General features: G+C 51.5%; 2 protein-coding genes and 1 long non-coding RNA gene across 4 annotated transcripts; 2 read left to right on the top strand and 1 right to left on the bottom strand.

Moving 5' to 3' along the window:
• The first annotated feature begins 1,429 nt into the window (after nucleotides 1-1,429).
• Cimip5 (ciliary microtubule inner protein 5) lies at nucleotides 1,430-8,549 on the top strand. Of its 2 annotated transcripts, none has more exons than XM_006976606.4 (3): nucleotides 1,430-1,898; nucleotides 5,002-5,041; nucleotides 6,733-6,924. In XM_006976606.4, exons 1-3 carry the CDS (start codon nucleotides 1,618-1,620, stop codon nucleotides 6,922-6,924), a joined length of 513 nt encoding a protein of 170 aa, XP_006976668.2. In that variant the 5' UTR covers nucleotides 1,430-1,617. The 2 variants fall into 2 exon arrangements, with proteins under 2 accessions (XP_006976668.2, XP_015851005.1); XM_015995519.3 differs by lacking the exon at nucleotides 5,002-5,041 and adding an exon at nucleotides 8,202-8,549 and having other exon boundaries at nucleotides 1,502-1,898; nucleotides 6,733-6,986.
• On the bottom strand, nucleotides 6,981-12,575 carry LOC121825063 (uncharacterized). Its single transcript, XR_013046932.1, has 3 exons — nucleotides 12,373-12,575; nucleotides 8,369-8,444; nucleotides 6,981-8,230 (listed from the first exon to the last, which is right to left on the bottom strand). It is a non-coding gene; the product is annotated as an uncharacterized LOC121825063 (long non-coding RNA).
• An 803-nt stretch (nucleotides 12,576-13,378) lies between these two features.
• On the top strand, nucleotides 13,379-24,505 carry Slc66a3 (solute carrier family 66 member 3). Its single transcript, XM_006976605.4, has 7 exons — nucleotides 13,379-13,976; nucleotides 16,229-16,311; nucleotides 16,414-16,483; nucleotides 18,399-18,456; nucleotides 20,506-20,626; nucleotides 21,613-21,654; nucleotides 23,215-24,505. Exons 1-7 carry the CDS (start codon nucleotides 13,834-13,836, stop codon nucleotides 23,304-23,306), a joined length of 609 nt encoding a protein of 202 aa, XP_006976667.1. The 5' UTR covers nucleotides 13,379-13,833; the 3' UTR covers nucleotides 23,307-24,505.
• Nucleotides 24,506-25,831: the final 1,326 nt, after the last annotated feature.

Here is a 25,831-nt window from a genome sequence, read left to right as displayed (position 1 = left end):
GAGCCTCCTTCAGGCGGCTCTGGTGGCCTCTGGGTCCTTCCAGGCCACTTGACTGGTCTCAGGGGTCTCCTCTGCAGCTTGGCTCCTCTGAGAACAGATCCTCTCAGCACCCGCTACTGTTTACTGTTGGGAAAGGTGGAGCCTAGTGAATCTGGTCGGTTTCAGGGACTTCCTGAAGCTATTTTGAGTTGTTTACTTTCTGTCTGAAGGAGCTTGCCTACCTGGAAGGAAGCTGCTACACTACATGAGAGCTGAAGCTAGGAGGGTCATCCAGGCTCAGCCACCTCTTAGCTGGGCCCCAGGCACCAAAGCATCCCTCCCCTTCGGCACCTCTGTCTACACTTGGTCGTTTCTGTTCTCTCCAGGCGGTACAAGAAAGGAGCACCTTGCCTAGCAGGAGTCAGGCACGGAGTATCAGGGAAGGAATGAGGGGGTCTATCAACAAACCCTTCCAGGAAGCACCACGGCGGTGTGGAAGAAGTGCACCATGCCTGGACCAGAAGTGATGGGAGTGTCTGAGTGTGGCTGAGTTGGAAAAAAGGCTACTGGTGCCACTGAGGGAGCTGGGGTAAGAGGAAAAATTGGAAGTGGGATCCACACCAGGACTCCTACCCTTAAGTCCTCAGTGTTCCTTTTATGACAAGCTCAACTCAAGGCCACCTGGACCATCGCTGTTGGATTCTTACCTGCAGGCTGGGCTTTGGAAAGCCTTCCTTCTGGACTGGAGTGTGACTCGGTGGTAGAGCATATGCCTACAAATGCTGCCCCGGGGTGGTTGGCCAGATCAATGACAGGGATCCGTGGGCTCTCTGGGCTTTCAGAAGGATCATACACTGCTGTCCTGGCTAGTTTTATGTCAATTTGACACAAGCTAGAGTCATCCGAAAGGAGGGAACCTCTACTGAGAAAAATGCCTCCATAAGATGCAGCTGTAAGGCATTTTCTAATTAGTGATTGATGGGGAGGGTCCAGCCCATTGTGGGTGGTGCCAGCCCTGTGCTTGCTGGTCCTGGGTTCTATAAGAAAGCAGGCTGAGCAAGCCGCTCTCCATGGCCTCTGCATCAGCTCCTGTCTACAAGTTTTGCGTTCCTGTCCTGACTTCCTTCAGTGATAGACTATGATGTGGAAGTGTAAGCCAAATAGACCCTTTCCTCCTCAAGTTACTCTGGATATGGTGTTTAATCGCTGCAACAGAAATCCTAACTAAGACAATCGATAAAAATGTCTGTCTTCACTTCCTGCCCCTCGCCTCACCTCCCTTTGTCTGTCAGTCAAGGGGCCGCCTCCCCGGGAGCCTGCGGTGTCCACCAGGAGGCAGCACGGGATCGTGCTCCGGCTCACCTGCCCACGCAGCTCTCCGGAGCACTGGGGACCCAGCGACACGGTCCCGCCCTCCGGCCCAGGGGAGGAGCTGGGCAAAGCACAGGACAGTCAACACCCCACCGAGGGGCTCAGATGTCTTCAGCAAGCACTCAGCGGGGTCCGCCCCTTCCCGTGTGCATTCGCCTGTTCCCTGGGCGACAGTCAACAACAGGCAGGACCGGAAAACACAGCTGAGCGCAGATGCTGCCCCAGCCTGGAGAGTCACTCTGAGCTCGGGATCCGGTCGGGGACCTTATGCAGGCTTTCCTGGGTCTCCATCAGTCTCTCTCTTTTCTCCCTTTCGCTCTCTCCAGTGCCCCCATGGACAGCCAACACGCTGGGTTCCCCAAAACCACATCATCCGGGTACCGATTGCCCCCTACCAGGCCTCTTGCCTCAGTTTCCAGGGCCGGAGATGGCCCCACAGCAAGCAGAGGTCTTGCTGGTGGCTGCCAGGGTCCCGCAGCCCTGGGTGTGCAGCAGGACCAGCTGTGGAGGGAGCTGGTGGAAGCCGAGGAGCGAGGCCAGCGGCGTTGGTGAGTGTCCTGCCCCTGCCTCCCTTCTCCCCTAGGCTTCCCACACACCCCATCTGCCTTGGAGTCTGGGAAGGTGCTGGGCAAAGGGAGAATCAGGCCCAGACTGGGTCTGAAGCAGCCATATGACCCCAGGGCCTCAGTCCCAGCAGGGGGCTGGGACTATAGACAGAGAGAGGGCTCTGGTCCCACCTCCCACCTCACAGCAATCTCTCCAGCTGGACATGGCAGGCTAAATGGGAGGGGATGCTGGCCTGGGGGTCGGGGTGGGGGGCCTCCTTCATGCCTTCATTCAAGGAAGGATACCCAGGAGCCTTTGTGGGCTGCCAGGGGAAGCTGGGTAGGTTTGGCCAGGGTTCGAGGGGGCCTCGCTTCCAGGACTCCAAGAGAAGCAGGTAAGCTACGCAAGGACAGTCCCTGAGCTGTATGCCCAGTGTGAGTTTGGAGTTTGGAAGACAAAACGGAAGTGTGCGGACTGGCTGGAGCACAGAGGGAAGATGGGCCGAGAACGACCGCCCGGGCAGCTGTGCAAGTCTAGACGGGGGTTTTCCAGAGGCGCGCGCTGTCCTGAGCTTGGCACATGGTCGCTCTCCGGTTTCTCTTCTCCCCTCTTTTAGTCTGGCCGGCAAACTCAAGGCCTTGTATGGGCCGCAGGCACTCTGCCACAGAATTCGTCCACATAAGCAAATGTCAGAATTGCCTTCTTCTTCGGGGCAGAGCAATATTCTGTTGCGTGGATATACCACATTTCTTTAAAATCCATTTCACCTCTCATGGTTTCCACATTTTGACTGTTGTTACGTGCGTCCCAGCGAACACGGGAGAGCAGATTTCTCTTCAAGATCTGACTTCCCACCTTTCAGATAAATATTCAGAAGTGGAATCAGAAAGCAGCTCTGTTTTTGTCTATAGGGACTACCACACTGTTTTTCAGTGTGCCAGGAATCCGGTTTCTCCACAGCCTGCTGATGCTCATTGGTTGTTTTTGGTGCCTCCCCGCACCCCCCATTGGGTGGTCAGAAGTACAAGCCTGGGCTGGCAACTGGCAGTAGTATTGGAGGTAGCACGCCCAAACTGTACAATCTGCCGCTGTCTCTAGGGAGATAGAAACGGGGTTGGAATGTGTTCAACTGTGCCTGACGTTATAGAGTTAGAGAATTGCTTCTAGGCTACCCCGGGTTTCCCTGACATCACCTGTCTTCTGCATTGGTTGTGGGGTGAGAACAGAGGAGAAGCACAGATACAGGCCGTTCACCTCCCCCAAACCCTCAACATGGCCCCCAAACAGGAAGTGGGGTAAAAAAAAAAAAAAAGTCTGCATGGAACAGGCAACTTGGAAAAAAAAAAACACTCCCCACCCCTCTGAACCCCAAAATGGCTTCATTAAAATATATGTAGACTTAGCTGGGCAGTGCGATGCACACCTTTAATCCCAGAACTCGGGGGGCAGAGGCAGGCAGATCTCTGAGTTCAAAGACAGCCTGGTCTACAGAGCACATTCCAGGACAGCCAGGGCCACACAGAGAAACCCTGTCTTGAAAAACCAAAAATGAATAAAAAAAAAAAAGAAAAGAAAAACAAAAATAAATAAATAAAAGACAAAAGTAAACTTGATACTACAGAGATGCCTCAATGGTTAGGATCACTTGTTCTTTTTTTTTTCTTTTTTTTTTCACTTGTTCTTCTTGCAGAAGACCCAGGTTCAGTTCCGAGCACCCCTACCTAGCGTCTCGGAACTGCCTGTAACTCCAGTTCTAAGGAATCTGGCGCCCTCCTCTGGCCTCTGTAGGTACTACACACACGTTGCACATACAGACAGGTGAACACATTACACATAAATTCTTTACAAACTTTTAATGTGTAAAATTGAGGCCTAACATAGTGTTTTAGTTACCTCTCTATTGTGTGATAAAACACCATGACTGGGGCTGGAGAGATGGCTCAGAGGTGAAGAGCACTGACTGCTCTTCCAGAGGACCTGAGTTCATTTCCCAGCACCCACATGGTGACTCACAACCACCTGTAGTGAGATCTGGCGCCCTCTTCTGGCCTGCAAGGACATGTGCGGGCAAAACATTGTATACACATTAAATCAATCTTTAAAAACAAAACAAAACGCCATGACTAAGGCAGCTTATAAAATAGTGTTTGATTTGGGGCTCTTGGTTCCAGAGGGCTAGAGTCTATGGCCATCATGACAGAGAGCATGGCAACAGGCAGGCAGACATGGCATTGGAGCGGTAACTGAGAGATCACATCCGTTTTCAAAAGCCAACTGGGAATGGCATGGGCTTTTTAAGCCTCAAAGCCTGACCCACCAACACACCTCCTCCAAACAGTTCTACCAACTAGGAATCAGGTATTCAAATACATAAACCTGTAGGGCCATCCTCATTCAGACCATCACAAATGGTGATGGCTCAAGGCTCTAATCCCAGCGTTGGCAAGGTAGAGACAGCAGGATCAGAAGTTCAAGGTTGCCAAGGGTGGCAGTGTACAGCTTGAATCCCAGCACTCAGAGGCAAAGGCAGGCAGATATCGGTGAGTTCAAAGCCAGCCTGGTCTACATAGAAAGTTCACTGGGTGGTGGTGGCACATGCCTTTATCCCAGCAATTGGGGGGCAGAGGCAGGCAGATCTCTGTGAGTTCGAGGCCAGCCTGGTCTACAGACGAGATCCAGGAAAGGCGTAAAGCTACACAGAGAAACCCTGTCTCGAAAAACCAAAAAAGAAAAGAAAAAAAAAAAAAAAAGACAGTTCCAGGCCAAGGCAAGGTCATCCTCAGCTACATAATGAGTTCTAAACTAACCTGGACTAAAACAGACAAGTGAATAAATAAAGAAACTGTAAACTTGAAGTGTTAAACATGTTTGCAGGAAGAATAATTTGTGGGAATTACAAAAACAAGAGAGAAAAAAGCTACCGGTCACTCTGTGGGCTGCTCCATAAATACAATGTGGGCACTTGGCATTTATCATGGTTTCATAGCATTTGCACTCCTCCAGGGCGATATAAAGACTTAAAGATAATGTGAAAGTCAATCTTCAGAATATTCCAGAAAAAAAAAAAAAAACAACTCACTCACATTCCTGTGTTTTCCTTTCCAGGGCTGAGAACTGGGGTTTCCTGAAAGACTACGACCCTTTGGTAAGGCAGCACCCGCCCTCCAGCAGACTGCTTGCAGCATAATTATCTAGTCTTTCTTCATTTAACTGAATTTATTGAGTACCTGCTCTTTGCTCTGTGCCGGAGTGAGGAATAGAACAAGTACGGTTTAAGTAACTCAAGGTCTAATGGAAAAGAAAATATTTATATAGAACATTAAGAAAATATTTACTCAGCTATATTCATAGCAGCACTATTTGTAATAGCCAGAACCTGGAAACAACCTAGATGCCTGTCAATGGAAGAATGGATGAAAAAAATGTGGTACATATACACAATGGAGTACTACTCAGCAGAGAAAAACAATTTGCAGGCAAATGGAACTAGAAAAAAATCATCCTGAGTGAGGTAACCCAAACCCAGAAAGACAGTTATGGTATGTACTCACTCATAAGTGGATTCTAGATATAAAATAAAGAACAATCAGACCACAACCCATAGAACCATGGAGGCTATATATATAGCATGGAGGTCCCTAGACGACTGTGGCTTATAATAAATTTCGGTTTTACTCAATTATTGAAAAAAAATAGCCAAATGAATGGAAACACATGAACTGTGAACCAAAGGCTAAGGGGCCCCCAGCTGGATCAGGCCCTCTGAATAGGTGAGACAGTTGATTGGCTTGATCTGTTTGGGAGGCAACTAGGCAGTGGGACCAAGTCCTGTGCTCATTCCATGAGTTGGCTGTTTGAAACCTGGAGCTTATGCAGGGACGCTTGGCTCAATCTGGGAGGAGGGGACTGGACCTGCCTGGACTGAGTCTACCAGGTTGATCGCAGTCCTCCGGGGAGGCTTTGCCCTGGAGGAGGTGGGAATGGGGGGTAGGCTGAGGGTAAGGGGAGGGGATGGGAGGGGGGAGAACAGGGGAACCCATGGCTGATATGTAGAACTGAATGGTATTGTAAAATAAAATAAAAGGGAAAAAAAAGAGGTAAAATTAAAAAAAAAAAGAATATTTATATAGAACATTTAGAAAACAATTACCCAGTTTGTTGATTTTATTAAAGATATCACACACACACACACACACACACTCACACACTTTTTTGGTATGTCTGTGTGAGCGTATTTCTATGTGTATGTTTGTATATGCAGTTATAGGAGAGAAAGGGGAAGCTGGAGGGATGATTGTTCATGATGTGGGTGCTGAGAACTGGACGCTTGATGTTCAGAGGCTAAACCACCTCTCCAGCCCTCCGAGTTTCACTAAAAATAAACCAGGAGCCGGTACCCGTACACATTTACTCCCAGCACTCTGGGAGAGGCAGAGGCAGGCGCATCTCTGTATTGTCCGGACCAGCCTGTTCCTTACAGCAAGTAGTAAGCCAGCCAAGGCTGCCGAGTGAGGCCTTGTGTCAAAAACAAAACAACAAAACCAAGTGGCTCATTTGCCGCTGAGACTTCTTGCCTAGTTGAGGAGTCTGCTCATCTCGGAGGAATGTGTGCCCCAAGTGCCCTGAGGAGAAGGGACTTGAGTAAACGCTCTGAGTCTGCATCTCCAGTCGACACTCCACCCTGCCCGAAGTGGATGTTGTCAAGACCCTTTCTAGCTCCCATTCTGGTTTCCAGCTCCAAACCAGGATGTGAGCATCCAAAGAACGCCTCAAACACAGTGCACAGGTTCTTCGTTTCCCACGGCGCCCGTGACCTGAGATGTCTCCTCTCCTCAGGGAAATAAGAAGGAGCCAGAGGAGCTGCCTGCAGATGTCCCCTTCTTCTCAGACACACTCCCCAGCTCCACGAGCCAGGAGGTGGGCAGCAGGGTGGACACGCCCCTGGGGAGAGCCCTCACGCACATGGACTTCTTCTTCGTGGAAGGCACTCGGAAGAAGAAGCCGGAGGATGAGCTGCAGCCGGTGTAGAGATCTCAGGGTGGACCGCAGCAGGTGGGTATGGACTGGACCAAGCCCAGGCAGCCCTCAGAGTGTGGGTGGGTACTCTTGGCTCAATCCCACATGGGACAGGAGGAGGATTTCAGAAACATTCCAGGACCACAGAACCTCAACCCTTCCAGCTCAGGACCCAGGGATGCTGGAAAGAGAACCCAGTATTAAGGCCAGAGCATGTCTGACGGGTTCAGTCTAACCTTATAACCACGAGGCTGCTCACAGCTCCTGCCTTTGTTGTCTGTCGTCTGTCTGTCTGTCTGTCTGGGGCATCTTGGCCTGACTTCATGCATTGGGAGGAAGCAAGGTGAGCTGGTAGCGCACAGCCTTGGGATCTGACCAGAAGGCTGCAGCCTTCTTTCTGGGAGTCTAAGGTCAAAGTGGGGTGTCCTGACCAATCCGAGATCACAGAGCTAGGTGGCGCAAAAGTCACCAGTGAGTGCAGTCAGGCGTCAAGGTCATACTGTGGCCGCATCGCATGACCTTGAGTTGGACGGGTAGAGAAGGAATGATTAGGGGCTCGGTACAGGTGCAGCCTGGGTTTCTGGTGTGAGCATGCTGTATGTCACTCTACCCATCACCGCCGCCGTCACCACCTCCCCGAGAGCTATTTCTGTCCGAGTGAGAAAGAGAAGTCAAGACTGGGGCTGGAGAGATGGCTCAGCCGCTAAAAGCACGCGCAGAGGATGCATATACACATACACATAATTAGAACAAAACTAAGACCAAGTCGAGCTGCAGGTGGCTTGTGCACACTGGAGAGACTCATAAAGACTTCTCTAACCTGTCTCCTGGGACATGGTCCCCAAGCCTACAAGCACAGCCACTTACGGACGGTGCAGCACCAAAGCCCATCTCACCCTCTTTGTGGGTATTTTCCTCGCTATCCAAGAAGCTTGGATGCCAAGGCAAACAGTTGGGGTAGCCTGGTCAATTCCCTGTGATGTCTGGCTCAGGGCAGTGATATCTCTCCAGGCCTCCATCTCCACAGTTAGAGGATGGGCAGGAAAGGGGAGGAGACAGATCACAAGGCTATCATGGGGGGGGGGGGCTGTTCTCCAGAGCGCATTGATCAGCAGGGACCATAAAGTACCAGAGTGCATTGGTCAGCAGGGACCGTACAATGCTTCTCACCAACTCCTTTCCCATCCACAGACCTTGGCTGGAACACCACGCTGGGAAAAGATCTTGTCTACATATCTCTCAGTTGTTTTGGACCAACAGGTTCCTGGGGCACAGGGTTCCCTCTCCAGAGTGCCAAGGCCAGCTGAACCAAGAAAGCCTGAAGGAGAGTATGGCATGCCGCGTCTGCATGAATCTGCAGATCACAGCCAGCCCCTCGTACCCTCCACCCCACATACCACCCCCCACCCTCCACCCCCGCCTCCCAGTCACATCTTCAGGCTCTTCAGGAAGGTACCTGCTGTGGACCAACACCGTCTCCCCCACGGGCTGAGGAAATGGAGATGGAGGATCCAGCCACCAGCGTCTTCTCTCTTTGGGACCAGAACAAAGAAGGCTGGATGAGCCAGGCAGCCTCCAGACCTAGGCACGGAGAAGTGGCACCACTCCACGGCATCACGGGAACCCCCTAGGGAGCTTTGTCTAGACAGTCAACCCGGGCAGCTCAGAGCCCACAGTCTGTCTGGTCAGCACCAGGGAGGGGTCCAGAAGGGGCGAGGCTGGGCAGCTGAGGACCACAGCAGGGCAGAAGGAGCCCTTCACCCCCGACCGCTGGCATCTCTGAGCATCTCTGCCTCCATCTGCTCCGTGGTAGAAGCTGCCTCTACTTCCAGTGACAAGAATGACCGCCAGCCCTGGAGGCACGGAGTGACTGTTGGGCATCTTCCTGTAGTAGACGTGATGAGGTCATGTACAGGGACACATGAGCCAGCCTGAGAGGTACCAATCCACCAAACAATGTGGACACCAAAATGAAGGAGAGTAGAAGGCCAACCCCAGCTACACCCGACTCACTTGTACACACACACACACACACACACATTATTAAAAATAATTACATTTTTTAAAGTACTGAACTCTTGAGGATTGTAGAATAAAGAACCGAAATATCGCCATTTTAGGCCTGACACTCATAGCTAATTTAGGTGTGAATCAGTAAAGGCCATAGAAACCTTTAGTTAGAGATTCCTAGTGAACCCCGTCAATAGAAGGGCAGCTGACATGATGCACCTCCCAAAATGACAGTCTGGAGACACGAGCTGTGTCACCAAAGACAGAGACACATCCTTGTCACTCTGTGAAAGACAAAGGGAGCTGAGGCCGGGGCCCAGGTTAAAAGGCAGTACAGTCCAAAACCTCGGTCCATTCCTGGGTCCGTAGGGAACACTATGGGGGTAAATGCAGATGACAGACGGACAGGGAGCTGCATCAGTGTCATACCTGTCAATCACACTGTGGTGGCGTAGGACCCAGCTTCTGAAACTGAACTGGGGTCAGGTAACTGTGGGGGGGGGGGGTCTGCAAAAACTTGGTCACGGTAAGTGTTTTGGACATGCAGTGACCAAAAATTAATTCAAAGTCCAACGCATAATGGACTCCAGATGTTCCTGGCAGTGCTGGCCAGTTGTTGTATCATGTGACTTCACCATAGCTGTGGCTCTGAACATACAGTGTGTGTGATTTGTACTGAGCAGGCTGTCACACCACATGACTTTAAGAGACTCACGGGCCCATGCACACGTGTGTGTGTGTGTGTGTGTGTGTGTGTGTGTGTGTGTGTGTGTGTTCTACTTGACTCAAGTTTCATTTTTTGAAAAAAGGTATTTGGCTTGCGGCTAGAACAGTGTCCAACAATTTCTAAAATAGCCTTAAACAGACTGTGCCGTTTGGTGTTAGTTATTTCTGTAAGGGCAGTCTCTGTTTTGGCAGTTATAAAATCAAAATAGCTGAGAGCTGCAGAGATGGCTGAGAGGTAAGGAGTACTGAGAGGTAAGGAGTACTGAGAGGTAAAGAGTACTGAGAGGTAAGGAGTACTGAGAGGTAAGGAGTACTGAGAGGTAAGGAGTACTGAGAGGTAAGGAGTACTGAGAGGTAAGGAGTACTGAGAGGTAAGGAGTACTGAGAGGTAAGGAGTACTGAGAGGTAAGGAGTACTGAGAGGTAAGGAGTACTGAGAGGTAAAGAGTACTGAGATGTAAAGAGTACTGAGAGGTAAAGTACTGGTTGCTCTCCCGAAGGACCGGGGTTAGGTCCCCGGCACTCACATGGCAGCTCCTGATTGTAACCCCAGTTCCAGGGGATCCAACGTCCTCTTCTGGCCTCCCCGGGCATCAGGTATGTTCGTGGTACACAGACATCCATGCAGGCAAAATACCCACACACATAAAATAAAAGTGGAATTTTTTACAAATTTAAAAATTCAATAAAAATATCAGTCAACTCTGAAAAATGTTGAAAATGTTCTACTTTCTGTCTTATCAAATATTCGGCCAAGATTTAATTCTTTATGTAAACATAAACACAACCACTTCAGTATGCGAATTGACTTTCATTTTTAATAAATTCTAAAATTATGTGTAAACCAAAGAATTGTTTAAAAATAAATTTATTTGATTTGCAATCAGCTGGTGTTTGATTTATACAGTTTTTTTTTAAGTTCAAGGATTTTTTTTATTAGAGTTTGAGAAAATCAGAGAGCAGGCAAACTGTAAATCTTGGAAAAAGGAACCATGTCCTTTATTTAGTAAGTAGCCACATGGCTGCCAAGCAGCCAGTGTGGTGTAAAAAGTGGGGGAGGGGAGTGTCTGGGGAAGCATGCTTCAGAAGGAGACAGAGGTGGAGAACCCAGTGTCTGGGGAAGGGAGGGACCCCATGTCTAGGGAAGCTGCTTCAGAAGGAGACAGAGGTGGAGAACCCAGTGTCTGGGGAAGCGTGCTTCAGAAGGAGACAGAGGTGGAGAACCCAGTGTCTGGGGAACGGAGGGACCCCATGTCTGGGGAAGCTGCTTCCGAAGGAGACAGAGGTGGAGAACCCAGTGTCTGGGGAAGCTGCTTCCGAAGGAGACAGAGAAGGAGAAGACAAAGGGAAGACTCCCAGGCTGGCTCTGAACGTGGCTGCCTGATCACACCCTGTATGTACATCCTCATCCAGAGTCACATAGAACTGTCTCAGGTGAGAGGGGCCGTGAGGGGAAGGAGTTTAAGAAGCCCGGATGTAGACACCTCTGCTCCCAGGATCCACGCTGACCGGCTTAGTCACGTGGGTGATGTCTACAGCACGGTGATCAGTAGCGTATGTGTAGGACATAAATAAGCCACATGCAGGTGGAAAGGTCAGCTATTGCTTAGACTACGTGACATCCCTGCAGGCTTAGGCGGTTGTTTACGTGTGTGGGATTTGCAGTCCTTTTGCCTTAGAGTTCACCCTCAAAATGGAACTCACTGCTACTTTGTAAACTGGAGTTACTCAGGGTAAGGCTAGGAGGCTGGTAAAGCTAGGAGGCTGTTTGCTTTCACAATGTGGAGTAACTCAGAGAAGAGCTGGCTGGATCGGATCTCCATCCTCCACCACGTTTCTTAGGAGCAGAGTTATCTACTGATGAGCAACCTAGTGTCCACACACGTGCACGCGCACGCACGAGCGCACACACACACACACACACACACACACACAGAGAGAGAGAGAGAGAGAGAGAGAGAGAGAGAGAGAGAGAGAGAGAGAGAGAGAGAGAGAAGAGACCCTTCAAAGATCTCTCTCTTGGGAGAGAAGCCTTTTTCCACCGGAAGGGTGAGGGTTTTGGTGAGGACTGAGGCAAGGCCGAAGGTGTGCTGGTGTGTGGCTTACAGCACAGAATTACCACGGACTGGACTGGCTGTGTGTGTGTGTGTGTGTGTGTGTGTGTGTGTGTGTGTGTGTGTGCGCACACGCATGTGTTCAGTCTTATAGCCTAGCAATCTCCAGAGGAGGGAAAATGACCCCCTCTTCTAATCTTGTACCCAAAGGGGGGTGTCCAGATTTCCTCCCGTTAAGTTCTTTCTCCTGGAGAGATACAGGGAGGCACCAACTCACCTCTGGCAGGGCTCTGACAGAGTAGGAATCTACCCGATCCAGGTCCACCCTGGTCACCCAGGGAGTTTACTGGGATTACTTACAGGAACATAACTGAGGCGGGCACCTGCCACACGTAACGTGGATCCACCACATAACACAAGACAATGGCATCACTCACTGGACTCAGGTTGTCCCTGCTCCCCCAACCCCCATGAAACTTAGAGACAGCTACTGTTGAACAGTTTGTAAACACTAGAGAGGAGGGGGTCCTTGTAACACCACCCACCCACCCACCCCCACCTCCCAAGGGACCGTCTCCAGCAGGTGATCTCGGTAGCCCTCACTCCAGAGAGCAGGGATCCAATCTGGAGGAAACAGCATGCACCACAACACCCCACTTCTCAATAGTTACCTATTAACTCTTTGGAGGACCCGAGTTAGATCCCAGGACCCACCTAAAAAAGTGGGCCGTGTGCGTTTGTATTCTCAGCGGTGGGGAGGTTGGGAAAAAAAGAGGATTCCCTGGGGTCTCCTGGCCAGTTAGCCTAGCCTGTTTGGTGAGTTCCAAGCCGGTGAGGGCGGACAGTGACAGGGGAGGGTGTCCATTGGTCTTGCGCAAGCGCAGATTCGAGCGCGTGCTCACGCGCACACAACAACAAAGCCCTAAGAATAAAAATAAAAAAGAGGGGGGAAGGAAGGAAGGAAAGAGCGGGTTCTCAGATGGTACGATGGAACAAGCTTGTCATCCCAGCGTTCGCCAAAAGGCGGAGGAATAAAAAAAAAGAGAGAGAAAGTTCAAAGCCAGTCTGGGTCACGTGGGACCCCGCCTCAACCCACACACTAGTCAGTCCTGGTACAGCGGCTCACACTTGCAATCCTAGCCCTTGGAAAGCGGAAGCCGGAGGATCCGAAGTTGAAAGCTGGCTTAGGCTACACACTGAGTTCAAGGCCAGTCAGTTAGCATTGTATAAGACCTTGTTTCAACAAAACAAAACAGGAAAACCAGCCTCCGGGTTTAGGGAGCAAGCTCACTAGAGAGATTCGCCTCCCGCTGTGGACGTCTTTCCCCAACAGAAGGCTGGCTTCCTGTGGCTGGGTCTCAGGGGCCTCGGCGTCCTCTGGCTTCTTCAGGCCTGTAAGACGGGGCGGATGCTGACGGGGTTGGACCAAAGACTTTAAAAGTTTTCATCGCTGAGAGGTTTAGAGCAAAAAGATAACTTGTAGAGAGTGGAAAACACACAGAATGGCCTATGGCCTGAGAAGTAGGCTCTGTGCCCACCCAACCCCTGGGGAGGCTGGTTTGTTCGGGCGTTTCCATTCCGCTAGGAAGAGCATCGGTGGGTGGAACCCGGAAAGTGAATCAGCAGCTGGCAGAACCCAGCAGGGGAGGGCAGAGCCACCAACTCGGGGACGGGAGCAGACACAGGGCAGGGTGCACCCAGAGTGGAGCAAACACCGGGCAGGGCGCACCCAAAGTGGAGCAGACACAGGGCAGGGTGCACCCAGAGTGGAGCAGACACCGGGCGGGGAACATCCTGAGCCGGAGCGGGCTCCCGGCGGAGTGCACCCAAAGTGGAGCAGACTCAGGGCAGGGTGCACCAGGATCAGAGCAGACCCAGGGCGGGAGTGTTCCCAGAGAGTAGCAAACCCAGGGCGGGGCTGGGCACACCCAGAGCAGAGCGGACTCTGGGCGGGGAGCATCCTGAGTCCAGCCGACATGGGGCGGGGCGCCCTGGGAGCGCAGCAGCTCGGGGCGTGGTCGAGGCGTGGCCCAGCCGGCGGGAAGGCGGAAGGACTCTTTGGACCGTGAGCTCCTGGTTCTCAACTACAAGATCCCGCAGCCCCCTGACCCCCGTACACCCGGGACTGCAGCATGGAGGCCGGGCTGCTGTGGTTCTGCAACTGGAGCACGCTGGCCGTGTGCGCCGCACTCAAGCTGCCGCAGATCTACGCGCAGCTGGCGGCGCGCAGCGCGCGGGGCATCAGCCTCCCTAGTTTACTTTTGGAGCTGGCGGGGTAAGGCCCCGGGAGGCCTGCGAGTCCGGGAGGCCAAGGGTTAACTCGGGGGACGCGGGGCTGGGAGGCGCTTTCCCGGGCGCTCCCACACACCTCCCTTGCTTCTTCTCCCCAAATCCCGGGAGATACGAATTGCCTGTGCACGCCCATCTTAGAGATTCAGCGGAGTCACCCTCCACCCCTTCTTTATAGACAACCTTCAGGCCGCGGGCGAAGCCATTTATTTGCACCTGCATCCCCTTAACGTCCCTAACATCACCCGGCACCACCCACGTTTTTTTTTTTTCCAGCCCCGAGACCCCTGCCAGTAAACCAGTGGTTGGGCTGAGATCTGAGTTACAAGATTTGATGATTCCATGTGGGGGAGGAGGAGGGGGAACTTGGGTCCGCGCTTGAAAGTTGGGCTGGGGTCCAACACGCAGGATTGGGTCGCGACTGTTGCAGGAGCCAAGTTCTCGGTGCCCTTGGCTAAGTAGAGTAAGAGGTAAAGTTGTGAAACTTCGGTTGGGAAAAACAAATTAAATGGGGAACACGTCCCTGAGTCGCGCGATCTTGCGCCAGGCAGAGCCCTCTCGGTTTGTCACCAGCCCCACCCCGATGGCACGCACCCGGAGGAGCGCGCCCATCTGATGGGGTGGGCTTCAAGGTGCACCTTTCCAGAGAGGCTCGGCGGGCGGGCGGGCGGGAGGACCCCTGGTCCGATGGCCGCATAGGAACTAGAGTATGGGTATTTCAGGGAGGGAGAGAGAGGCTGGCAGGGTGAGGGGTGAGGCACGAGACGGAAGGATGCAGAAATGACAACCTGGCTGGGGCCGAGGATGCGGGTGTTTGAAGTCAGGAGAGCAATTGTGGCCTCTCTGGCTTGCGAAGTCCTTCCCGAGCATGCGGCGGAGGCTTCAGGGTGCAGACTGAAGAGAAAGCTCACGGACGCCTACAGAGCGCCAAGCCCACATTTCCTAACCTGCCGGTAGCCCGGCTTTAAACAAGCAAACCCAATCAGAAATCTTCTCAACCCCAACAGCTGACTCCAGCCGAACACAGCTCTCTGGCCATGGAATGTTCCCTGGGACCCGGATGGGTCTTGCAGTCTTATCGCAATACAGATGAAGTAGGCTCTTTCTGGAAGTCTCAACCGCCTCTCTCCCTTCGGGGCAGTGGGCGGGCAGCCACGGCAGGTTTCTGGAATTAGATTTGGCGGGGTTAAGACCAGCTCTGAGGCCAGAAAAGGCGCAGGTATGCTCCACCACTGAAATCTAATCGTTATTTATCCCCACTTCCGCCAGCCAGCAGCTGATTACAATAGCTCCCAGTTCGTGAGAACTTTCCGAAGGTCCTCCTGGGGCCCTACACGCATTCCCCCTTTAATCCTCACTGCAGCTTTAGGTGGGAGTTGTTTTAATCCTGAGGTAGAAACAATAGGAATAGGAGAGCAACCGTGCCTGATCCCCGCTGTTTACATTCTGGCTCCTCCCCCTCCCTTCCCCTCTTTCTCCCGGCATGGATAGGGTGGTCACTTCAACTCTGCTTCCCTCTGGGCCTTGCCTGGCTGCCTGCTTGACCCTCACCAGTCAGATAAGCTCTGAGGTATCAGGAAGACCCTAAAGGCAGCCACCATCAGACAGCCTGCATGCTCCAGGGACTGGACTCCTGCCTTGGACGCATGGACCCTCCTTGGATTTCGATCTGAGAGCTCAAACTAAAATTCTGACGTGAGGGAATTGGATCTTGGCCAGAGCCCTTTTTAATGACACCAGAGATTCCATGCCTGGTTGATGACTGCTGTATACAGAATCCTGAGGCAAAGCCAGGTGGATCTCTGTGAGTTTGAGGCCAGCCTGGTCTACAGAGCGAGATCCAAGACAGGCACCAAAATTACACAGTAAAACCCTGTCTCGAAAAACAGAAAAAGAAAAGAAAGAAAAGCACTCACACATCATCCCCAGCCCACAGGATGTGTGGGATGTTTGGGTCCCCCTAAAATCATAGAAGCCAGAGCTAGGGCAACACCTCAGGGTGAGACCCTCCCTCTTATCCTTGAGTTCCCACATGGTTTTATCTTCTTTGGATCTTAGTTCCCCCGAGTGACAGGCAGTGTAGGTGACCTTGCCATACGGGTCTCTGACAACATTCCTGAAGGTCTGCCCTCAGGTCGGTCACCAGTGTGGTGAGGACCACATGCTCTAGTGTTGGGTAAATGTGTCTGGGGTCTGGCGGGTCGCAGGGTGGGCTGTGAATACACGTCCTGTCTCCAGGTTCCTGGTCTTCTTTCGCTACCAGTGTTACTATGGGAACCCGCTGCTCACGTACCTGGAATACCCCATTCTCATCGCACAAGGTAACATCCCCTCCCTCCATCCCTCCCCCGCCCCCCCCTTCCCCACCCGGTCCCCAGCCTGCCCTCCTACTGCCCTGCCCATCTCATGGTCTCTCCTTTCAGACATCCTCCTCCTGTTATTCGTCTTTCACTTCAATGGGAACGTGAAGCAGGCCTTGCCCTACGCCGCGGTGTATCCTTCCTGCATCTGAGCTGGAGATGATGGAGGTAGAGGGGCCAAGGAAGGGGCCTCAGTGGTGGCATGCAAGATGCTCTGGACTCTGTCCTCAGCACCAAAAAGGGGGGATCTGGGGTGTTATTTGACAATATTATGCCTTGTGAAGCAGGGTCATTTTTTAAAAAATTTTTACCTAAGCAAGGATCATAAAATACATAAGTACATAAAATACACAATAGTGGTGGCAGCCAGTGGCATCCCTGTAATAGGGTGTCCCACTGACCTCCAAGGCCACGCGGGGTATAGATTTGCTGTGTCCCTGCTGAATGTGTGAGGTGTGCAGTCACCCTGCTAAGAACACCACGCTCCACCTGTGCTTATCTCAGGCACGCCTTCCTTCCTTCCTTCCTTCCTTCCTTCCTTCCTTCCTTCCTTCCTTCCTTCCGTGAGCACGTCCCCAGGGGATTAATAACATGAGAGTGGCTGGCACCAAGTCCCACACAGGATGCACCTGGCAGGTGCCTGGCAGTAGGCATGGCCCAGATGGGGGCAGTTTCCCCGCTAACCACACCACTATGCAAAACTGTAGTTTAGAGGCTGAGCCTTGTCTGGGTGGCCGGGTGGTTTGGAGGCTTACACAGTGGTATTTGCTCCTCCGCTCATGACCTTGGGCTGTATGGCCCAAAGGAGGTGCTGCTTCCCGCCATTCTGTGTGACCTCTTTTATAAGGAAGGGGAGAAGGGTCACAGGCCCCTTCTCCCTGCTCCTGCCTTCAAGGTGGATTCGCTCCCGGTCAGATCAGAGGATGACTTCAGCTGTCTACTCTGTTCTGTAATCGCGAGTGTATTTCCTTAGTTTATATCTTAATAAACCCTGTTACCCATTTAATAGACTCACGTGGATTGATCGTAATAACGGTCAGCCATCAGACTGCTCCATTCGGTGGCATCTTCTATGCAGAGGGTGAGGTTCCGTGGCAGCCTTTTCCCTGCGTTCCCGGTGTCCCTTTTCTTAAACTTCATGCGTCTTTAGAACGCTTTAGTAACAGTTTAGTGCAGCTGGATGCCAGCCATGGCTGTGGCCCACACTGTGTTCGGCTCTGCTGCCTCCTGGCACGGGCCATCTCTAGTTTAATCCCTAGTTCACCTAGTTAACGTTAACCATTGTTTTCGGCCTCTGTCGGGGGTCTTCTGTATGCTGATAGCATGTGGGAGGTAGACAGAGCAGGGAAATGGCGCCCAAGGCAGAGCAGTGGGGAGTTGACGTGTTCCTGCCAGCCACTCCTGCCCTGACTATGGCTCCCCTTGGCCCTCGTGGCTCGATCTTTCTGCCCTGGTTGGGGGCTCTTTCGTTTCAAGTAGTCAGTCACTGAGCCCGAGTCCTGCACCAGACAGATGGGAAATGGTTCCTCCTTGCCTACCATCGCATACACACCCCAACTACGCACATGTGCTTTGACAACAGAATTAGGGGGGAGGGGTGTGGACTCTAAAAAGTTCACACACAGCCCCCCAGTCTTGCAGAGCATCTCTCCTTGAACCTTTCTTGTAAGTGCTTAATTTTGGTGCATTAGAGATGGCTGCATGGGTCAGGAAAGCAGCATGTAGTTACAGCTGTAATGACTAGCCCCAGCCTCAGGTTACAGTCCGTGAGCATGGATCTGTACTCTTTCTTCCACAATTTGCTTCCGTTCTGCTGAGCTCAGAGCAGATATTCATTCACACGCGACCCCTAGCCTCTTTTCCAAGCCGGACGTTGTCCAGAACAGTCCCCCGTACCCCCCCCCCGTAACACCCCCCCCCACACTTCCACTTTGGCTTCTGTGTCACCCTCTGAGGTCTGGCTTGGTTTGCACAGAACAAGGGAAGGGGTGGGTGGGGTGGGTGGGGCTGCCAGTGACTCACAGCCGAGTCCCTTAGCACACGTCCAGATTTGTGTCTTCTTGGTTCGTCCTCAGCCTGCAGAAATGGATCATCGACCTGGCCATGGTGAGTGGGGCCCCTAAGGGAGAGAGACTGAAAAAATGGATACCTTCCTTTTGTGCCTACATCGCTTTAGAGCAGTGATTTTTTTTTTTTACAACCTTCCTAACGCTGCTGCGACCCTTTAACAGGTCCTCACTGTGGTGGTGACCTTCCATCATAAAATTATTTTCATTGCTACTTCGTAACTGTCACTTTGCTACCGTTACTCACGAATTGTGAACATCTGTGTTTTCGGATGGTCTTAGGCGACCCCTGTGGAAGGGTCACTGGACACACACCCCCCAAAGGGGTCGAGACCCATAGGCTGAGAACCACTGCTCTAGAGCATGGGGTTTCATCCACCCCTTTGCAGCTCTGCTGAGGATGAAAAGGCAATGCAGGCCAAATGTTAAGACATTAGTCTTGAGAGGTTTGGGGCACAAAGGGAACACTAAGATAGACCGCCCCGCCTCTTCTGTGTATGGGGGCGGGGATGCACCCAGAGACTTGTGATGGTTATCTCCTTCCACCTTGTGGGTTTCAGGGATTGAACTCGGGTCTTCAGGCCCACACAGCAATCTTCCCCACCCCCCCACCCCCCATCCCTTGCCATCCCCCATCTTGCCATCCCCCCACAGCGTAACTTTTCAAATGTTAACTTTCCCGTTTTCCTCCCACTCGGGGCGACTCCTCCTCAGTCTCCCCACAAGCGTTCATTGTGCACCTGCTCTCTGGCAGACTTGGGGACCGGTGCTTTGCATACCCACGTTCAGCTCACTCGCATCTCTGCTTGCCAGCCCCCTGCCTGCACTGGCCTGTTCTGGGAGATAACATGACGCTCTCCCTTGAGTGTGTGTTGACGCTCCTGGAGTTCTCTTAGGGCCTGGTCCCAGACTACCCCTTGATCTCAAAGTTGGCTTTTTTCTGGAAAAGGAAACATGCTAGTAACTTGTCCGCCTGGGCTATGCCGTAACCCACTTTTGGTGTCCCCCCCTTTTTGGCCCCTCCCCACCACACTAAGCTGACCCTGCCACCTTCCTTTGCTTTATCCAGCACCCCAATTTCTCAAGAGCTGCTTTTCCCACCGGTTTCCTTGCTTGGGTTCAGCCTTCCTGCAGGCCGTCTGTGCCCAGCTCCCACTGTGACTTTTGTCTGTTTAAGCCATGGCACTGCTCCGTCCTCTGCCCAGACACACTCTCCAACACCCCTCTCTCCAGGACCCTTCCCTGTGGAGCCCCATCTCTCCCCCACAAGGACTTCCGGTGGCCAGCCAGGTGCCCATGCCATTCACGTCCTGTTGCTGCAGCAGGAAGCAGAGCTTGTCAAGGGCCCTGTGACTGTCACTCACTGGAGAGCCAGCTGTCAGTCCCCATGCCACTCACCTCTGAAGTTTCACTACAGATCAGGATCTCGGTACCACACGCTTGCTTCCCTCGCCTGACTCCCAAACACACCACTCTGTGTGGTCCTTTCTGACTTCATCTCCCTGACCATGCCCTCCTGCTCAGCCTAGCCGACTGCAGTAGTCTCCCTCTGGCCTGAGCTTAGCAGCCGCTGTGGACATAGAGCCTGACCGGCTGAGAGCCGATTTGCAAGGCTTTCTTGTCTGAGAGGTAACAGAGGACCGTGCTCAGGATGAGGAACAGTTTGGAAGTTGATCGATTTAGTGACAGGCCAGGATACACCATCCCTATTCTGGGGAGAGAGCAGAAGACAGGGTGGGTCTGCAGCCAGGCCCTGGACGAGGTCTGTCTGGCCAGTTCACTCTCCACCACAGAGGCAGCCGAGGGTCATTCTTCACCGAACTGAAGTTTCAAACCTTGGCAGGTTGGAGACGGTTAGACTTGAATGTCTGGCTTAAAAAGCACCGAATCTGGGCTGACGCAATGACTCAGCGGTTAACGGTGCTGGCTGCCCGGCCTGATGGCCTGAGTTCAATCCCGGAACCACACCGTGGAAGAACTGGCTCTCACAGTTGTGCCAGCGCTCCAGAGAATAAAACGTAAAAGAAAGAAAAAAGCTCGATCTCCAGCCCTCTATCTTTTCCGACTGACTCTCTTTTTCCTACACCAGAACTTATGCACAGTCATCAGTGCGGCCAGTAAGTTCGCCCAGCTCCAGCATCTGTGGAAGCTAAAGGACTCGGAAGCCGTGAGCGCGCTGACCTGGGGCCTCTCTGCCTACACCTGTGCCAGTAAGGCCACCTCGCTCCAGGGACCGGGTTCCATCAATGTCGGGGTCTTCTCTTGCATACTACTACTGTTGTGATGAACTACTCAACAGACCTGCTAAGGGAGGGTACCCCTGTGTAGAAGGGGTTGTTCTGCAGACTGTGGCTTCAGCTGTTCCCCGGGGTTCTTGCACTACAGAGGGCTGTTAACTGAGAAAGGGGCTAAACCACAGAACTAACGCTAGTTAGACAGGAAGAGCGTGTCTTCTCCTTGCCATGTGTGGTGGCGCACGCCTTTGATCCCAGTACTCAGTAAACAGAGGCAGGTGGATCTCTGGGATTTCAAGGTCAGCTAGTGATACCATAGTAAGACCCTGTCTCATGTAATTTTTAAAACATGATTTTTGTTTAATTTTATGTATATGGGTGTTTTTACCTAAATTTATGTATGTGCACTGCATGCATGCCTGGTGCCCTCAGAGGCCAAAAGAGGGGGTCAGATTCTCTGGGACCAGAGTTACGTGCTCCCATACGGGTGCTGGGAAGTGATCCCAGGTCCTTGGAAGAGCAGTCAGGGCTCTTATCCACTGAACCATCTCTCTAGTCTGTCTATTCCCCCCCCCCCCACGCACACACACACTTTTTAATTAGTGGGAGCCATTCTTCAACTAAAATATCTGGAAGCTCAATATGCAAATGAGACTTACGATTTTGGGGATTTTTTATTTTTGAGGGTGAGCACAGGGAGGGATGGAAGGCCTCCCTGGGGGTGCTGAGCTACTGTTGGAAATCACTTTTGCTTTCTCCAGCAGCTCCTGCATGGCTGGGCCAGGGTCAGGGTGCATGCCTGCTCATTCGACAGTTACACACTACAGTATTAACAAAGGTCCCCTGTCAAGGCCATTCAGGAAGTTAGCATATATTACTACAGTAACATGGAAAGGCACGAGCTAAATCGAAGTGTCAAGAATGTCTGAGAAGTTAGTTATTCTATGAATTTTCTTTTCCAGCAAGGATAATAACAACTCTAATGACCACCAATGATCTGACAAGTAAGTAAAACCATTTTGACTTCCTGTGTGTGGGTTTGTTTTCTGTTTCTTTGTTTTTGTGGGACTTGGGTCTAACATGGAACCCATCATAAGGCTTAACAGACTCATTCAGTTCAACTGGGCTCTGGAGTCACGGGGCAAAAGAATGTAATTTAGTCTTCAACAGTGACAATCTCTATTTAGCATCCACTCCCTGCAGTCCGTGGGGAGAAATATGCCCAAGGGGGCCCATTCTCACCCTGGAAGCTGAGAGAAGAAAATACTCTGGTTAACTGAACGAGAATTCATCCCTTACGCTGCTTTCAACTTCCAACACAGCATCTTTGGAAAGTGAAAAAACAGAAACCTATCCAATGATGATTAGCACACGTCCTCAACACTAGACCTTTCACTGAGAAAGCAAGCTACAGGAGAGTCAAGTCCCTTTCGGGAGGCTGTATTTTTGTCAGCTCTGACTTTAGGATGGAAAAGAAGACAGACCCAGCTCTCCTCTGTGGGACTTGGGTTCACAGGAGGGAAAGGAATGTAATTAAACAGCAAAGAGCCCACATACAAAAAGCTTGTATTTAAAAGATCAAAAATGTCCCCACTGCAGTGTTTATCTGTCACCACTGTTGTGAGTGACTGACTGGCTTTTAAAAACAGTGTGACCAGCCGGGTGTGGCGGCACACACCTTTAATCCCAGCACTCAAGAGGCAGAGGCAGGCGGATCTCTGTGAGTTTGAGGCCAGCCTGATTACATAAAAACTTCCAGGACAGCCAGGGCTACACAAAGAGGAGAACCTGTCCAAAAGAAAGTGTGGCTAGTGTGCTGTAGGTGTTTTACCACCACAAAGACATCTCAGAAGTCAGGTGGGACGGCAGTTCATTTGGAAAAGTGGCTTAGCATGCATGTGAGGAGAGCTGGCTTCAGTCAACACTTCCTGAAACTGTAATCCCAGCACTTGGGAGGCAGAAGCAGGGGCATCAGGAGTTTAAAGTCACCCTCGGCTACACCGAGTGGGCCAGCGAGACCCTGTCACGAAACAAGCCTTCATGTCTTAAAGGGCAAGTTAGGCTGCTGTTCTGGTCTATCGGTCACATCTTCTCACGGTCACTTTATGATACAACATGTACTGACACAGGGCTGACTGCTCAGAAATACTTTGGTGTGATGTGGAGTCTCTGCTGTGCCGCCCAGGTTGGCTTTTCCCTTGGGCCTCAAGCAGTCCTGCCTCAGCCTTTCTCATGGGTCCACAGGCAGAGTCCACCACACTTGACCACAAGTCTTCGTAGACAGCAGCACTCTGAGACACCCAGGTTCTGAGACGTAAGCAGAAGGGTCTTAGCTCCACCTCTTGGCCAGAGCCACATCACTTCAGCGATGCTTGAGGATGCTTGAGGATGCATGGCCAAGCTTCTACAGGGAAGTCCTTCCCCAGGAAATGTCTGAAAGCAAGGCTGTTCTGAGTTCCGTGATCTTGTTTTGTTTGGGGCTGGAGGTGAAGTCTCATGCAGGCTTCTACTAAAAGCAGCACAGTGTCCGGCTTTTTAATGTTGGAACTTTCTGTTTATTTCAGTTCTTACCCGTTTTGTGATCATGCTGGCTTTAAATATATGGGTGACAGCAACAGTCCTGCACTACCGGAAGCCTGCCACCAAAGCGGAATGATGGATGTGTTCTTTCTACACACAGTGGACTTCAAATGACGGAACCAGGGGATGCACCATTGCTTCCCATTGCTACATTTAAAGTCATTTCCTAGTCAATCATTTCAGAAACCGCAAATTAGGTTTGTTAGACTTGAAAAGCCTCTTAGCTGGATATGGAGGTGCAAACCTACAACTCCAGCACTTGGGAGTCTGAGGTAGCCTGGGCTACACAGCGGACTCAGAGCAGGAAAAAGCCACTTGTTTAAAATTGCCCACTTCCTGTCCCCACTCCCATAGGTTGTGGTAGGGCCTTATACACTAGGGGGTTTTTGGTGTGTGTGTGTGGTGTGTGTGTGTGTGTGTGTGTGTGTGTGTGTGGTGTGTGTGTGTGTGTGTGTGTGTGTGTGTGTGTGTGTGAGAGAGAGAGAGAGAGAGAGAGAGAGAGAGAGAGAGAGAGAGAGAGAGAGAGAGAGAGTCAGAGTCTCAGTATGTAGCCCAAGCTATCCTTCCGCTTGTGATCCTCCTTCCTCGGCCTTCTGAACACTGGGAGTGCTGGACTAGAACACACCACCACACCTGCCTTGACTCCTGCAACCATGGGAATTGCCCAAGGAACCAAGCTGTGGTATATCTGCAGCTTTCAGAGCCTTAAGCAGTCTCCCCACCAGGAGTGGGGTCTGCTCAGTCACAACCGGGCAGGTTAACCCTTCCATGACCAGGGGCTTGTATGTGACAGTGCAGCGCAGCATCTGCTCAGGGCTGTCAGAGTGCACACAGACGCTGCTGGGTCTACCCACTAAGCAGTGCTCCAACCCTTCACAGTACGCCTTACGGAGTTCCCAACTGAAGCCTCCTCTGTTTAGATGAGGGCATCCCAACAGCCTTCCCAACTGAAGCACAACACAGACTTTTTAAAAAAGGGCTGTACCTCCGTTACGCTGCTGGGACTCAGTGTAGGTTTTAGCCGCTGGAAGGTGTGCAGTCAAGAGTATTGCTAAGTCCCACCCGACTCCTGGGGGTTTTAGTCTTAACTAACGTAACACAGCCTAAGCACTGTCCACAGTACCTCCTCTGATGTGTTACAACCCGAACACTTCAAAGCGCACTTGCTTCTTCTAGGTGCATGCTATTATTCTGGCATAGTGTAAGGAATAAATGATGTTTATTGGAAAATGTTTAGTTTCCTATATAAAATAAACTGTCGTTTGTTGAACTCCACTGAGTCTTAACTGTCATGGATTTTCAGTTATGTAAGTACAGCTCCTTAGCAAGCTAGCTAATCTTGTCAGGACTGCCCTGGACCCAGAGGAGAGAAATGCTCCGTCTAAACATAACCCATTCGATGGTTATTTCAACCAGTGCCAGAAAACAAAACCCAAGTTCATTTTTCCTCACATACATTGACAATCAGACCACTAGTTTAATATAAATTATGCTCTTTATCCCAACAAGCGTTTTAGATGTATTCTATCAGGACTTTTATTTTACCACTGCTTAGAGCACTTCTTTGAGATAGAAAACTTCCCCTTTTGTAGCCCAAGCTGGCCTCAAACTCCTCTTCTGCCTCCACCAGTGGTGGTACTGTGTTCCCCAAAATATTGTGTACCTTAATAAACTTATCTGGGGTCAGAGAACAGAAAAGCCACTAGATACTTAAGATAGGCAGTGGTAGCACACGCCTTTAATCCTAGCATTCCAGAGGCAGAAATCCATGTGTTCAAGGAAACAGCCAAGCATGGTGACTCACGCCTTTAATCCCAGGGAGTGATGGTAGAAAGCAGAAAGGTATATAAGGCGTGAGAACCAGAAACTAGAAGCATTTGGCTGGTTAAGCTTTTAGGTTTTGAGCAGCACAGTTCAGCTGAGAGCCATTCGGGGATGAGGACACAGAGGCTTCCAGTCTGAGGAAAGAAGACCAGCTGAGAAGTCGGCCAGGTGAGGTTAGCTGTGGCTTGTTCTGTCTCTCTGACCTTCCAGCATTTCACCCCAATAACTGGCCCTGGGTTTGATTTTATTAAGACTCTCTAAGATTCCTGCTACATCCACCTCTTCAGCCAGTTCTAGCCAGCATGCCTCACCACAGCCGGCCATCCCCCCTTCTGGAGGGAACATCTGGGTGACTGCCACCACTACACATGCGCTACCCTATCTAAAACACCAGTCCCCGAAAGGCAGATACAGTGTCTACACTACACACGCACTACCCTATCTAAAACAACAGTCCCCGAAAGGCAGATACAGTGTCTCCTTTACAGATGAATGTGTTCAGAGAATCCCCAACCCAGGACCGGAGGATGGCCACTGCTCACCAGGAAAGCACCTTGTAGAAGATACCCATCACACTATTGTTCCGACAGAAAGGCACTCTGTGTCCTCTACCCTGCCCACCCGGAACCAGGTGTGTAAGTGACTTGGAGGCAGACTCCAGAACTCGAGGCGCACGGGTCTCTCTAGGATGCCGTCACCCCACCTTCTCTCCGCACCCTTTGGGGAGACGGGTTAAGAAGCTGCAGGACTGCACAACTACTTCTCAGGAAAAGATGC

This window comes from Peromyscus maniculatus, chromosome 22 (genome assembly GCF_049852395.1).
Source record: "Peromyscus maniculatus bairdii isolate BWxNUB_F1_BW_parent chromosome 22, HU_Pman_BW_mat_3.1, whole genome shotgun sequence".
Classification (NCBI taxonomy): domain Eukaryota; kingdom Metazoa; phylum Chordata; class Mammalia; order Rodentia; family Cricetidae; genus Peromyscus; species Peromyscus maniculatus.
The sequence above is the reverse complement of the archived record's forward strand: the minus strand, read 5'-3'. Positions and strand labels throughout refer to the sequence as shown.

Coding starts and splice junctions, on each gene's coding strand:
- Cimip5 (XM_015995519.3), top strand. CDS start 1,618: ATGCAGGCTTTCCTGGGTCTCCATCAGTCTCTCTCTTTTCTCCCTTTC. Junction 1,899..6,732: donor GAGCGAGGCCAGCGGCGTTG/GTGAGTGTCCTG, acceptor TCCTCTCCTCAG/GGAAATAAGAAGGAGCCAGA. Junction 6,987..8,201: donor AAGCCCAGGCAGCCCTCAGA/GTGTGGGTGGGT, acceptor TTCCCTCTCCAG/AGTGCCAAGGCCAGCTGAAC.
- Slc66a3 (XM_006976605.4), top strand. CDS start 13,834: ATGGAGGCCGGGCTGCTGTGGTTCTGCAACTGGAGCACGCTGGCCGTG. Junction 16,484..18,398: donor GCCTTGCCCTACGCCGCGGT/GTATCCTTCCTG, acceptor GCACACGTCCAG/ATTTGTGTCTTCTTGGTTCG. Junction 18,457..20,505: donor GGATCATCGACCTGGCCATG/GTGAGTGGGGCC, acceptor TTCCTACACCAG/AACTTATGCACAGTCATCAG.